Source organism: Perca flavescens, chromosome 19 (assembly GCF_004354835.1).
Source record: "Perca flavescens isolate YP-PL-M2 chromosome 19, PFLA_1.0, whole genome shotgun sequence".
Classification (NCBI taxonomy): domain Eukaryota; kingdom Metazoa; phylum Chordata; class Actinopteri; order Perciformes; family Percidae; genus Perca; species Perca flavescens.
In genome coordinates this window covers 8,684,501-8,699,220 of record NC_041349.1, presented here as the reverse complement: position 1 = coordinate 8,699,220, position 14,720 = coordinate 8,684,501, and the positions used below count along the sequence as shown (strand labels likewise).

At 31.0% G+C, this 14,720-nt stretch overlaps 1 protein-coding gene across 1 annotated transcript in view; it reads right to left on the bottom strand.

Annotated features, from left to right (window-relative positions):
- Positions 1 to 9,917: 9,917 nt before the first annotated feature.
- abce1 (ATP-binding cassette, sub-family E (OABP), member 1) overlaps positions 9,918 to 14,720 on the bottom strand; it is a 30,867-nt gene continuing 26,064 nt past the window's right edge. The window contains exons 16-19 of the mRNA XM_028563967.1: positions 14,652 to 14,720; positions 12,426 to 12,548; positions 12,192 to 12,303; positions 9,918 to 10,348 (exon numbers count right to left, since the gene is read on the bottom strand). The exon at positions 14,652 to 14,720 is cut by the window's right edge and continues 74 nt beyond it. Of these exons, the coding sequence (XP_028419768.1) occupies positions 10,301 to 10,348; positions 12,192 to 12,303; positions 12,426 to 12,548; positions 14,652 to 14,720 (352 nt within the window). The 3' untranslated portion in view covers positions 9,918 to 10,300. The remainder of the gene's footprint in view (positions 10,349 to 12,191; positions 12,304 to 12,425; positions 12,549 to 14,651) is intronic.

The window sequence follows — 14,720 nt, the reverse complement described above, 5'->3', positions numbered from 1 at the left end:
AATAAAGTCATAGTATAGTATGCGAAAAAGATATAGTATAGTATGTTGAAATAGTCATAGTATAGTATATCAAAAAAAAGTTGTGTGTAAAAAAGTCATAGCATAGTATGTGTAAAAAAAGTCATAGTATAGTATGTGTAAAAAAAGTCATAGTATGTGTAACAAAGTCACAGTATAGTATGTGTAAAAAAATGAAGTCATAGTATGTGTGTAAAGCCATAGTATGTGTAAATGAACTCATGGTATAGCATGTCGAAAAAAGTCATAGTATAGTATGTCTAAATAAAGTCTTAGTATGTGTAAATGAAGTCATAGTATAGTATGTCAAAAAAAAAAAATCATATATTAATGAAATAAAGTCATAGTATAGTATGTGTAAAAAAAGTCATAGTATAGTATGTTGAAAAAAGTCATAAAAGTATGTCAAAAGTAGTCATAGTATAGTATGTTGAAATAAAGTCATAGTATAGTATGTGTAAAAAAGTAGTCATAGTATAGTATGTCAAAATGAAGTAATAGTCAAAAAATAGTATAGTATGTGTAAAAAAGTCATAGTATAGTATGTAAAAAAGTCATAGTATGTGTAAAAAAAGTCATGGTATAGCATGTAAAATAAAGTCATAGTATGTGTAAAAAAGTCATAAGTATGTGTAAAAAAGTCATAGTATAGTATGTGTAAATAAAGTCATAGTATAGTATGTTAAATAATAGTATAGTATGTCGAAAAGTCAAAAAAAGTCATAGTATAGTATGTAAAAAAAGTCATAGTATAGCATAAAAAAAAGTCATAGTATAGTATGTGTAAAATGAAATGAAAAGCATGTCAAACGAAGTAATAGTATAGTATGTAAATAAATTTTATAGTATGTCGAAATAAATATATATAGTATGTTAAAAAGTCACATTATAGTATGTCAAAAAAAAAGTAATAGTAAGTATAGTCTTAAATAAAGTCATAGTATAGTATGTCATAAAAAATTAATAGTATAGTATGTGTAAAAAAAGTCAAACTATAGTAGTAAAGAATGTCATAGTAAGCATATGAAAAAGTCATAGTATAGTATGTGTAAATAAAGTCATAGTATAGTATGTGTAAATCAAAAGTCATAGTATAGTATGAAAAAAAAGTTATAGTATAGTATGTGAAATAAATAGTATAGTATAGAAATGTCAAAGTATAAATGTAAATGAAGTCATAGTATAGTATGTAAATAAAGTCATAGTATAGTATGTCTAAATATACATAGTATGTCATAAAAAAAGTCATAGTATAGTATGTCAAAAATAAAGTCGTATATATGTGTAAATAAAGTCATAGTATAGTATGTCTAAAAAAGTAATAGTATAGTATGTGTAAAAGTCAAAGTCATAGTATATTATGTCTAGTCATAAAAAGTCATAGTATAAAATGAAGTAATAGTATAGTATGTTGAAAAAAATAAAAAAGTCATAGTATAGTATGTCCAAATAAATAGTATAGTATGTTGAAATAGTCATAGTATAGTATATATTAAATAAAAGTTTTGTAAATAAAGTCATAGTATAGTATAGTATGTAAATAAAAGTCATAGTATAGTATGTCTAAATAAAGTCATAGTATAGTATGTGTAAATGAAGTATGTATAAATATAAATAAAGCCATAGTATGTAAATGAAGTCATGGTATAGCATGTCTAAAAAAGTCATAGTATAGTATGTGTAAATAAAGTCATAGTATAGTATGTGTAAAAAAGTCATAGAATAGTATGTGTAACATAAAGTATAGTATAGTAAAAAAAAAGTCATAGTATAGTATGTTAAAATGAAGTCATAGTATAGTATGTGTAAATAAAGTCATAGTATAGTATGTGTAAATGAAGTCTTAGTATGTGTAAATAAAGTCATAGTATAGTATGTGTAAATGATGTCATAGTATAGTATGTGCCAAAAAATATGAAGTCATAGTATAGTATGTAAACAAAGTGTAAATAATGTAAATAAAGTCATAGTATAGTATGTGTAAATAAAGTCATAGTATAGTATGTGTAAAAAAGTCATAGTATAGTATGTGTAACAAAGTCATAGTATAGTATGTCCAAAAATGAAAAAGTAGTATAGTATGTGTAACAAAGTCATAGTATAGCATAGTAAAATAAAAGTCATAAAATGTCATAAATAGTCATAGTATAGTATGTGTAAATAAAGTCATAGTATAGTATTTGAAAAAAAAAGTCAAAAGTATAGTATAGAATATGTTGAAAAAGTCATAGTATAGTATGTCAAAAAAAAGTTATGTATAAAAAAGTCATAGTATAGTATGTGTAAATAAAGTCATAGTATAGTATGTCTAAAATATAGCCATAGTATGTGTAAAAAAGTCACAGTATAGTATGTGTAAATGAAGTCGAAGCCAGTATAGTATGTGTAAAAAAGTCATAGTATAGTATGTCTAAAATGAAGTCAATAGTATATTATGTGTAACAAAGTCATAGTATATTATGTAAAAAAGTCATAGTATAGTATGTGTAAAAAAAGTCTTAGTATAGTATGTAAATGAAGTCATAGTATAGTATGTGTAAAAAAGTAACATTATAGTATGTAAATAAAGCATAGTATAATATGTGTAACAAAGTCATATTATAGTATGTCCAAAAAAAGTAATAGTATAGTATGTCCAAAAAAAGTCATAGTATAGTATGTGAAAATAAAGTCCTAGTATAGCATGTCTAAAAAAGTAAAGTCAGAGTATAGTATGTTGAAAAAGAGAAACAAAGTCACAGTATATTATGTCTAAATAAAGCCATAGTATAGTATGTCAAAATGAAGTAATAGTATAGTATGTCTAAAATGAAGTCATAGTATAGTATGTGTAAATAGTAATAGTATAGTATGTGTAAATAAAGTCATAGTATAGTATGTCTAAATGAAGTAATAGTATAATATAAATGAAGTCGTAGTATAGTATGTGTAACAAAGTCATAGTATAGCATGTGTAAACAAAGTCATAGTATAGTATGTGTAAAAAGTCATAGTATAGTATGTGTAAATAAAGTCATAGTATAGTATGTCAAAAGTTATAGTATAGTATGTTGAAATAGTCATAGTATAGTATCAAAAATAAAGTCATGTGTAAACAAAGTCATAGTATAGTATGTGTAAATAAAGTCATAGTATAGTATGCCCAAATAAAGTCATAGTATAGTATGTGTAAATGAAGTCATAGTAGTATGTAAACAAAGCCATAGTATGTGTAAAATGAACCATGGTATAGCATGTCTAAATAAAGTCATAGTATAGTATGTGTAAATAAAGTCATAGTATAGTATGTGTATATAAAGTCATAGTATAGTATGTCAAAAATAAAGTCATAGTATAGTATGTGTAAATAAAGTAATAGTATAGTATGTCAAAATAAAGTCATAGTATAGTATGTCTAAATGAAAAGTATATTATGTGTAACAAAGTCATAGTATAGTATGTGTAAAATGAAGTCTTAGTATGTGTAACAAAGCCATAGTATAGTATGTGTAAATGAACTCATGGTATAGCATGTAACATGAAGTCGTAGTATAGTATGTGTAAAAGTAATATTATAGTATGTCGAATAAAGCATAGTATAATATGTGTAAATAAAGTCATATTATAGTATGTCCAAATAAAGTCATAGTATAGTATGTCAAATAAAGTCCTAGTATAGCATGTAAAAAAGTCAAAGTCAGAGTATAGTATGTTGAAAAAGAGAAATAAAGTCACAGTATATTATGTCGAAAATAAAGCCATAGTATAGTATGTCAAAATGAAGTAATAGTATAGTATCACCAAAATGAAGTCATAGTATAGTATGCCTAAATAGTAATAGTATAGTATGTGTAAATAAAGTCATAGTATAGTATGTCAAAATGAAGTAATAGTATAATATGTCTAAAATGAAGTCGAGTATAGTATGTGTAAATAAAGTCATAGTATAGCATAAAAAATGAAGTCATAGTATAGTATGTGTAAATAGTCATAGTATAGTATGTGTAAACAAAGTCATAGTATAGTATGTCTAAAAAGTTATAGTATAGTATGTTGAAATAGTCATAGTATAGTATATCAAAATAAAGTTGTGTAAATAAAGTCATAGTATAGTATGTGTAAAAAAGTCATAGTATAGTATGTCTAAAAAAAGTCATAGTATAGTATGTCTTAAAATGAAGTCGAAATAGTATGTGTAAATAAAGTCATAGTATATTATGTGTAAATAAAGTCATAGTATGTAAATTAAGTCTTAGTATGTGTAAATGAAGTCATAGTATAGTATGTGTAAATAAAGTAACATTATAGTATGTCTAAATAAAGCATAGTATAATATGTGTAAAAAAGTCATATTATAGTATGTCGAAAAAAAGTCATAGTATAGTATGTGTAAAGTCATAGTATAGTATGTCAAAAAAACATCATATATTAATCAAAAAAGTCATAGTATAGTATGTCGAAAAAAGTAGTCAGAGTATAGTATGTCGTAAAAAGTAGTCAGAGTATAGTATGTCAAAATGAAGTAATAGTATAGTATGTCGAAATGAAGTCGTAGTATAGTATGTGTAAATAAAGTCATCGTATAGCATATCGAAATGAAGTCATAGTATAGTATGTGTAAATAAAGTCATAGTATAGTATGTCGAAAAAGTTATAGTATAGTATGTTGAAATAGTCATAGTATAGTATATCAAAATAAAGTTGCCTGTAAATAAAGTCATAGCATAGTATGTGTAAATAAAGTCATAGTATAGTATGTGTAAATGAAGTCATAGTATGTGTAAATAAAGTCACAGTATAGTATGTGTAAATGAAGTCATAGTATGTGTAAATAAAGCCATAGTATGTGTAAATGAACTCATGGTATAGCATGTCGAAATAAAGTCATAGTATAGTATGTCTAAATAAAGTCATAGTATGTGTAAATGAAGTCATAGTATAGTATGTCAAAAAAAAATCATATATTAATTCGAAATAAAGTCATAGTATGTTGAAATAAAGTCATAGTATAGTATGTCGAAAAAAGTAGTCCGAGTATAGTATGTCAAAATGAAGTAATAGTATAGTATGTGTAAATGAAGTCATAGTATGTGTAAATAAAGCCATAGTATGTGTAAATGAACTCATGGTATAGCATGTCGAAATAAAGTCATAGTATGTGTAAATAAAGTCATAGTATAGTATGTGTAAATAAAGTCATAGTATAGTATGTGTAAATAAAGTCATAGTATAGTATGTGTAAATAAAGTAATAGTATAGTATGTCGAAATAAAGTCATAGTATAGTATGTCGAAATGAAGTCGTAGTATGTGTAAATAAAGCCATAGTATAGTATGTGTAAATGAACTCATGGTATAGCATGTCGACATGAAGTCGTAGTATAGTATGTGTAAATAAAGTAATATTATAGTATGTCGAAATAAAGCATAGTATAATATGTGTAAATAAAGTCATATTATAGTATGTCGAAATAAAGTAATAGTATAGTATGTCGAAATAAAGTCATAGTATAGTATGTCGACATAAATTAATAGTATAGTATGTGTAAATAAAGTCCTACTATAGTATGTGTAAATAAAGTCATAGTATAGTATGTCGAAAAAGTTATAGTATAGTATGTTGAAATAGTCATAGTATAGTATATCAAAATAAAGTTGTGTGTAAATAAAGTCATAGTATAGTATGTGTAAATAAAGTCATAGTATAGTATGTGTAAATAAAGTCATAGTATAGTATGTCAAAAAAAAATCATATATTAATTCGAAATAAAGTCATAGTATAGTATGTCGAAATAAAGTCATAGTATGTTGAAATAAAGTCATAGTATAGTATGTCGAAAAAAGTAGTCCGAGTATAGTATGTCGAAATAAAGTCATAGTATAGTATGTGTAAATGAAGTCATAGTATGTGTAAATAAAGTCATAGTATGTGTAAATGAACTCATGGTATAGCATGTCGAAATAAAGTCATAGTATAGTATGTGTAAATAAAGTCATAGTATAGTATGTGTATATAAAGTCATAGTATAGTATGTGTAAATAAAGTCATAGTATAGTATGTGTAAATAAAGTAATAGTATAGTATGTCGAAATAAAGTCATAGTATAGTATGTCGAAATGAAGTCGTAGTATATTATGTGTAAATAAAGTCATAGTATAGTATGTGTAAATGAAGTCTTAGTATGTGTAAATAAAGCCATAGTATAGTATGTGTAAATGAACTCATGGTATAGCATGTCCATACGAAGTCGAGTATAGTATGTGTAAATAAAGTAATATTATAGTATGTCGAAATAAAGCATAGTATAATATGTGTAAATAAAGTCATATTATAGTATGTCGAAATAAAGTCATAGTATAGTATGTCGAAATAAAGTCCTAGTATAGCATGTCGAAAAAAGTAAAGTCAGAGTATAGTATGTTGAAAAAAGAGAAATAAAGTCACAGTATATTATGTCGAAATAAAGCCATAGTATAGTATGTCAAAATGAAGTAATAGTATAGTATGTCGAAATGAAGTCATAGTATAGTATGTCGAAATAGTAATAGTATAGTATGTGTAAATAAAGTCATAGTATAGTATGTCGAAATGAAGTAATAGTATAATATGTCGAAATGAAGTCGTAGTATAGTATGTGTAAATAAAGTCATAGTATAGCATATCGAAATGAAGTCATAGTATAGTATGTGTAAATAGTCATAGTATAGTATGTGTAAATAAAGTCATAGTATAGTATGTCGAAAAAGTTATAGTATAGTATGTTGAAATAGTCATAGTATAGTATATCAAAATAAAGTTGTGTGTAAATAAAGTCATAGTATAGTATGTGTAAATAAAGTCATAGTATAGTATGTCGAAATAAAGTCATAGTATAGTATGTCGAAATGAAGTCGTAGTATAGTATGTGTAAATAAAGTCATAGTATATTATGTGTAAATAAAGTCATAGTATGTGTAAATTAAGTCTTAGTATGTGTAAATGAAGTCGTAGTATAGTATGTGTAAATAAAGTAATATTATAGTATGTCGAAATAAAGCATAGTATAATATGTGTAAATAAAGTCATATTATAGTATGTCTGAAATAAAGTCATAGTATAGTATGTGTAAATAAAGTCATAGTATAGTATGTCAAAAAAAACATCATATATTAATTCGAAATAAAGTCATAGTATAGTATGTCGAAAAAAGTAGTCAGAGTATAGTATGTCGAAAAAAGTAGTCAGAGTATAGTATGTCGAAATGAAGTAATAGTATAGTATGTCGAAATGAAGTCGTAGTATAGTATGTGTAAATAAAGTCATCGTATAGCATATCGAAATGAAGTCATAGTATAGTATGTGTAAATAAAGTCATAGTATAGTATGTCGAAAAAGTTATAGTATAGTATGTTGAAATAGTCATAGTATAGTATATCAAAATAAAGTTGCCTGTAAATAAAGTCATAGCATAGTATGTGTAAATAAAGTCATAGTATAGTATGTGTAAATGAAGTCATAGTATGTGTAAATAAAGTCACAGTATAGTATGTGTAAATGAAGTCATAGTATGTGTAAATAAAGCCATAGTATGTGTAAATGAACTCATGGTATAGCATGTCGAAATAAAGTCATAGTATAGTATGTCTAAATAAAGTCATAGTATGTGTAAATGAAGTCATAGTATAGTATGTCAAAAAAAAATCATATATTAATTCGAAATAAAGTCATAGTATGTTGAAATAAAGTCATAGTATAGTATGTCGAAAAAAGTAGTCCGAGTATAGTATGTCAAAATGAAGTAATAGTATAGTATGTGTAAATGAAGTCATAGTATGTGTAAATAAAGCCATAGTATGTGTAAATGAACTCATGGTATAGCATGTCAAAAATAAAGTCATAGTATGTGTAAATAAAGTCATAGTATAGTATGTGTAAATAAAGTCATAGTATAGTATGTGTAAATAAAGTCATAGTATAGTATGTGTAAATAAAGTAATAGTATAGTATGTCGAAATAAAGTCATAGTATAGTATGTCGAAATGAAGTCGTAGTATGTGTAAATAAAGCCATAGTATAGTATGTGTAAATGAACTCATGGTATAGCAGCATGTATGAACGAAGTCGTAGTATAGTATGTGTAAATAAAGTAATATTATAGTATGTCGAATAAAGCATAGTATAATATGTGTAAACAAAGTCATATTATAGTATGTCTCTAAATAAAGTAATAGTATAGTATGTCGAAATAAAGTCATAGTATAGTATGTCGACATAAATTAATAGTATAGTATGTGTAAATAAAGTCCTACTATAGTATGTGTAAATAAAGTCATAGTATAGTATGTCGAAAAAGTTATAGTATAGTATGTTGAAATAGTCATAGTATAGTATATCAAAATAAAGTTGTGTGTAAATAAAGTCATAGTATAGTATGTGTAAATAAAGTCATAGTATAGTATGTCGAAATGAAGTAATAGTATATTATGTGTAAATAAAGTCATAGTATAGTATGTCGAAATAAAGTCATAGTATAGTATGTCGAAATGAAGTAATAGTATAGTATGTTGAAATGAAGTCATAGTATAGTATGTCGAAATATTCATAGTGTAGTATGTGTAAATAAAGTCATAGTATGTGAAAATAAAGTCATAGTATATCAAAATAAAGTTGTGTGTAAATAAAGTCGTAGTATAGTATTTCGAAATAAAGTCATAGTATAGGATGTCGAAATAAAGTATAAAAAAAAAAGTCATAGTACCGGTAATAGCATGTTGAAAAAAATGAGGCAAGAGGCAATGATTTAATGTGTTTTAGAGAGACGAGACGTCCTTTCCTCTGAAGCGTCACGTGAATACGTCAGCTGTTTGGGTGGAGTCAGTAACTCCTTCAGCTGCACGGCCACCGGGAAGGCTGCTCCTCGATGCTCGCTCCTCGGGTACAAACAAGAGCATAGAGACGCCCTTCATGGAGGAGACACCATAGACAGTATATATAATGGACCAACAGACGCCGTGTCTCTGGACGGAGACCAGTGAAGGATATCAGAAGTCTCTTTCCCGGTGCTGGCTGAGCGTTACTGAGCAGCCTCCAACTGACAGAGACAACGTAAATGTAACGTGAGCAACGTGTCTGAAAGTTGTAAGTCTTCTGGTAGCTGTGACAAGAGAAATCTCAATCATTCCCAATCTTACAGATACGGAGAGTGTAGGTATATGTTAGGAGATAACATAGACACAGGCTAATTATTGATCACTAACATGCTAGTTAACATTAGTAATTAAACCTAAACAGCTAATGTAAGTCCAAACTGCCTGCGAGCTTCTCCTGTACTATGAGTACGAGTACAGATACTATTAGACATAATAGGATTAGTCTTACAAGTACAGATACTATTAGACCCTAATAGTCAGTCCCTCCAGAAAAACGTGATTATGCGATCGCATAATTCAACGCATAATGTATTTTTTCAAATACGGCGCACTTTTTGCCGCATAAATTGTTTATTTCCATGCAAAATATGCGGGGCTTGCATGATTTCATAATCCCCACAATTTGGTTGCAAAAAAGTCACATAATATATCTTAGCAGAAAGTTGAAAAATGTGCTTACTTCACACAAGACCAGCCATTTCCCCCTGTTGATTTGGGAACGTTATGAAGTGACGGGGAAATCAAATTTTTTCTCTTATTCATCAAACCGCAATTTTTTCAAGTTCCCACAATTTCATTGCATAAATATCCCGCATATTCCATCACATTTTTTAAGAAAAAGTGCCGCATAAGCAAGGAGTTTTGCCCGCAACAATCACAAAAAAACGCTACATTTTTCTGGAAGGACTGAATAGACTTAGTAGTACGAGTACAGCTACTATCAGACATAATAGGATTAGCAGTACGAGTACAGATACTATCAGACATAATAAATGAAGACAGAAACAGGTCTGGGATCAGGTAGCGTCACTTTATTACCATTTGTTGTAAATGTAAATGCATGAGTTAAAATACGCTCTTTAATGTTCCACAATTGCCGCTGGCTTGTGAACGCAGCTCCGTACGTTCATGGTAACTGACCGAGAATGCGATGCGCTGTGTTCGTTTTAAACGTTTAACACTGCTGGCTGAGCAGCCTGGGACATTAAAAGGCTGATGTTTTTTTTTAAATCTTTTAAATTTCTCTTTATGATAGTTTATTTAAACATATCTGCTGTTTGTTGTGAACGCAGCTTGGTTGTATGCGTCGGTAGATGTCACGGTGGGCTGCGTGTTGGAACGCAGCCCCCTGAAAGCGTCAAAGAAAGTCACGGTTGGTCGCGTGGGAAGTCGTTTTAGTCGTCCAGGAAGAAGTAGTTTCCACTCTTCTTCTGCTCGGTGTCCTGGGAGAGACAGAGAGGCCAAAGTTAAGACATTTTAATACACACTAGTAGTACACTGAACCTGCATGAAGCGGGGTTTTTTTTTCATCCAAAAATGATTACAAAAATTTGGTAATGATTGATCGTTGTATAGGTACACTAAACCACGTTAAGCTGTTTTTTTTTGTTTTTTTTTATGTTAGGACTTATAAAGCCCATGAGAACCGTTGGGAGTCAACCCACAGCCGCTCTGCTGAAAATGTGAAGCAGAAACGCTTAATGTCAGATAACTTCCATAATAATTGGACCTAGGGTTAGATTTTTTGACAGTTTACAGTGGTTATGAGGAGCAATATGAGAGAGAAATTTGGTGATCTTTGATCATTGCTTAGGTACATTAAACCACGTTAAGCTTTTTCCTCACCGTAGGCGCCAATGAAGAAGAAAACGTTAACGTGAGATAACTTCTATAACTGTTGGATCTCTGTTTAGTTCTTTTGAAAGGCTTAAGTGTTCATGACAAGATACGGCCATGAGCAATTTGGTGATCATTGATCGCCGTTTAGGTACATTAAACCGCGTTAAGCGTGCCCGTCCTAAAGCCTTTGCAGCGCAAATAGTAGCCACAAATCAGCACAAACGATTGAGGCCGTTGAGAATAGCAGTGTTTATTATAATTTTTGGATGACGGGGGGGGCAGTTTAACGCTAGCTGAGCCGTTGACAGCAACAATCACAGTCCTGTTTGAACGTACAGAAGCCTGAAGTTAATATCTGTGTCCTTCAGGCAAGTCATACAATACAACATCTACTCTTTACTATTTTAATATTATAGCTGTTGCTGTTAAAAGTAAAAAAAAAAAAAACTTAGGCTTTTTCTTCTCTTTTTATACTCAGCTTATCATTGTTGTTGTAATTCGTGTCATTGTCAGTTGATCAACGTGTTAATTCATACACTGCCCGTCGAAATAGTTGCCAAATCATTTTACATTTTGTAATCTCAGAGCAGAGTTCACAATAAATCTCTTATTTATCAGTATTTATTAGTAATAAATAAATTATAAGAATTGTAGGGCTGTGTTCGATTGAAGAAATTCTTAGTCGACTAACGCTCATTCAATTGTATCGACCGATCGATTAGTTGATTTAATCGACAGATCTGTAAATCTGAGTCTCTCCGCAAAGAGTCATGCAAAAGGATGCATATGTTGAATAAGACGATGCCTCCTTTGCATATTTAAACGCAACATTTAAGAAAACGTGTAATACAACAAATAACTGCCTTAATGAAAGTAATCAAAGTAGGTTTCACGGTGATATCTATTAGGTAAAATGTCAACCCTTAATTCTTGTGTTTACCAGAGATGTGCTCGTACGTTTTTTGGAAATAAGTAAATAAAACACATAAGGAAATAAAACATGACTAATGGACTAAAGAAATCTAAGTTGACTAAGACCAAAACGACCGATTAGTCGACTAATCGACCAAGAATTGATAAGTTGCTAAAAGAAGACACAGACCATAAAATGCTGTCCATATGGGTCATATGAGTTCAGGTGTTTTATGGCACTTTGATAAAAACTATTCATAAGCCTGGAAGTGCGACCCTGGAAAGATTTGTAATGCCTTCCAGATGGGAGCAGAGTGAAGAGGTTGTGACCTGGGTGGGAAGAGTCCTTAATTAGGTTTTTTGCCCGCAGCAGGCATCTGGTGCGATATACGCTCCCCTCACTCACGATATAAGTGAGTGAGGGGAGCGGTGTGTGAATTCTGTTTTGTGCTGATTTCCTGACTCTGTCCAGCGCCTTTTTGTCAGCAGTGAGGCAGCTGTATTATATAAATATATATCTATCTGTGTTTGTACCTTGATGGAATTGTGCTTGTTGATGCGTGGTCTGAAGTTGTTCGGGTCTCTTCTGAAAGTGATTTCCAACAGCGCCAGAAACCGGTTCATCCCCGCTAACAGACCCTGAGGCCTGACGGATACACACACACACACACACACACACACACACACACACACAGAGATTCAGAGTCAGATTCATTCATCATTAAAATACTGCAGGGAGTTATGAATTTAATGTGAGCGTTTTCTTACGTGTTAGCTACGGTCGACTTGGAGGGAATGCCATCAAACACGATGACTCTGTCGGCCAGGTAGGTCGCCATGATGAAGTCGTGCTCCACTACAAACGCCGTCTTCTTGGCGTGGAGGATGTACCTGCACACACACACCAGAGTCACACAGACGAACAAGTGAGCGGAAAAGTAGGAGATGTGAAGTAGGGTGTGTGGAGTTGGTGGAAAAGTGAAATATGAAGAACGGTGAGGGTGGAAGAGAGGAAAATATGAAGGAAACATGATGACAGAAGGGAAATATGAGGCAGGAAGGGAGGAAAATATATGAAAGTGGAGGAAGGGAGAATACTATGGAGGAGGATAAATAAAGGGAAAAATGAAGGAGGAAGAGATGGAAATGTATAGGAAGGAGGAAGAGATGGAAGGAAGGAGGAAGAGAGGGACAGAACTTCCCCCTGTCATGGTACAGATAGAAAATAAAGGTGGTGGTGATAGAAGATAAAGGGGAGGTGATAGAAGATAAAAGGTGGTGGTGATAGAAGATAAAAGGTGAGGTGATAGAAGATAAAAGGTGATGGTGATAGAAGATAAAAGGTGATGGTGATAGAAGATAAAAGGTGAGGTGATAGAAGATAAAAGGTGGCGGTGATAGAAGATAAAAGGTGAGGTGATAGAAGATAAAAGGTGAGGTGATAGAAGATAAAAGGTGAGGTGATAGAAGATAAAATGGTGATAGAAGATAAAAGGTGAGGTGATAGAAGATAAAAGGTGGCGGTGGTGATAGAAGATAAAAGGTGATGTTGATAGAAGATAAAAGGTGGTGGTGATAAAAGATAAAAGGTGGTGGTGATAAAAGATAAAAGGTGGTGGTGATAGAAGATAAAAGGTGATGGTGATAGAAGATAAAAGGTGATGGTGATAGAAGATAAAAGGTGTGGTGATAGAAGATAAAAGGTGATGGTGATAGAAGATAAAAGGTGGTGGTGATAGAAGATAAAAGGTGGTGGTGATAGAAGATAAAAGGTGGCGGTGGTGATAGAAGATAAAAGGTGATGGTGATAGAAGATAAAAGGTGATGGTGATAGAAGATAAAAGGTGGTGGTGATAGAAGATGGTGATAGAAGATAAAAGGTGATGGTGATAGAAGATAAAAGGTGGTGGTGATAGAAGATAAAAGGTGGTGGTGATAAAAGATAAAAGGTGGTGGTGATAAAAGATAAAAGGTGAGGTGATAGAAGATAAAAGGTGGCGGTGGTGATAGAAGATAAAAGGTGAGGGGATAGAAGATAAAAGGTGGCGGTGGTGATAGAAGATAAAAGGTGGTGGTGATAGAAGATAAAAGGTGATGGTGATAGAAGATAAAAGGTGATGGTGATAGAAGATAAAAGGTGGTGGTGATAGAAGATAAAAGGTGATGGTGATAGAAGATAAAAGGTGATGGTGATAGAAGATAAAAGGTGATGGTGATAGAAGATAAAAGGTGATGGTGATAGAAGATAAAAGGTGGTGGTGATAGAAGATAAAAGGTGATGTTGATGATGGTGAGAAGATAAAAGGTGATGGTGATAGAAGATAAAAGGTGATGGTGATAGAAGATAAAAGGTGGTGGTGATAGAAGATAAAAGGTGGTGGTGATAGAAGATAAAAGGTGGTGGTGATAGAAGATAAAAGGTGGTGGTGATAGAAGATAAAAGGTGGTGGTGATAGAAGATAAAAGGTGGTGGTGATAGAAGATAAAAGGTGGTGGTGATAAAAGATAAAAGGTGGTGGTGATAGAAGTGGTGGTGATAAAAGATAGAAGAAAAAGGTGGTGGTGATAAAAGATAAAAGGTGGTGGTGATAAAAGATAAAAGGTGGTGGTGATAAAAGATAAAAGGTGGTGGTGATAAAAGATAAAAGGTGGTGGTGATAAAAGATAAAAGGTGGTGGTGATAGAAGATAAAAGGTGGTGGTGATAAAAGATAAAAGGTGGTGGTGAAAGATAAAAAGATGATAGAAGAAAAGGTGGTGGTGATAAAAGATAAAAGGTGGTGGTGATAGAAGATAAAAGGTGGTGGTGATAAAAGATAAAAGGTGGTGGTGATAAAAGATAAAAGGTGATGTTGATAGAAGATAAAAGGTGGTGGTGATAGAAGATAAAAGGTGATGTTGATAGAAGATAAAAGGTGATGTTGATAGAAGATAAAAGGTGGTGGTGATAGAAGATAAAAGGTGATGTTGATAGAAGATAAAAGATGATGGTGACCTCTTGATGACCCTGGCGGCCATCAACCTCTGCTCTGAGTCCAGGTAGGCCGACGGCTCGTCGATCAGG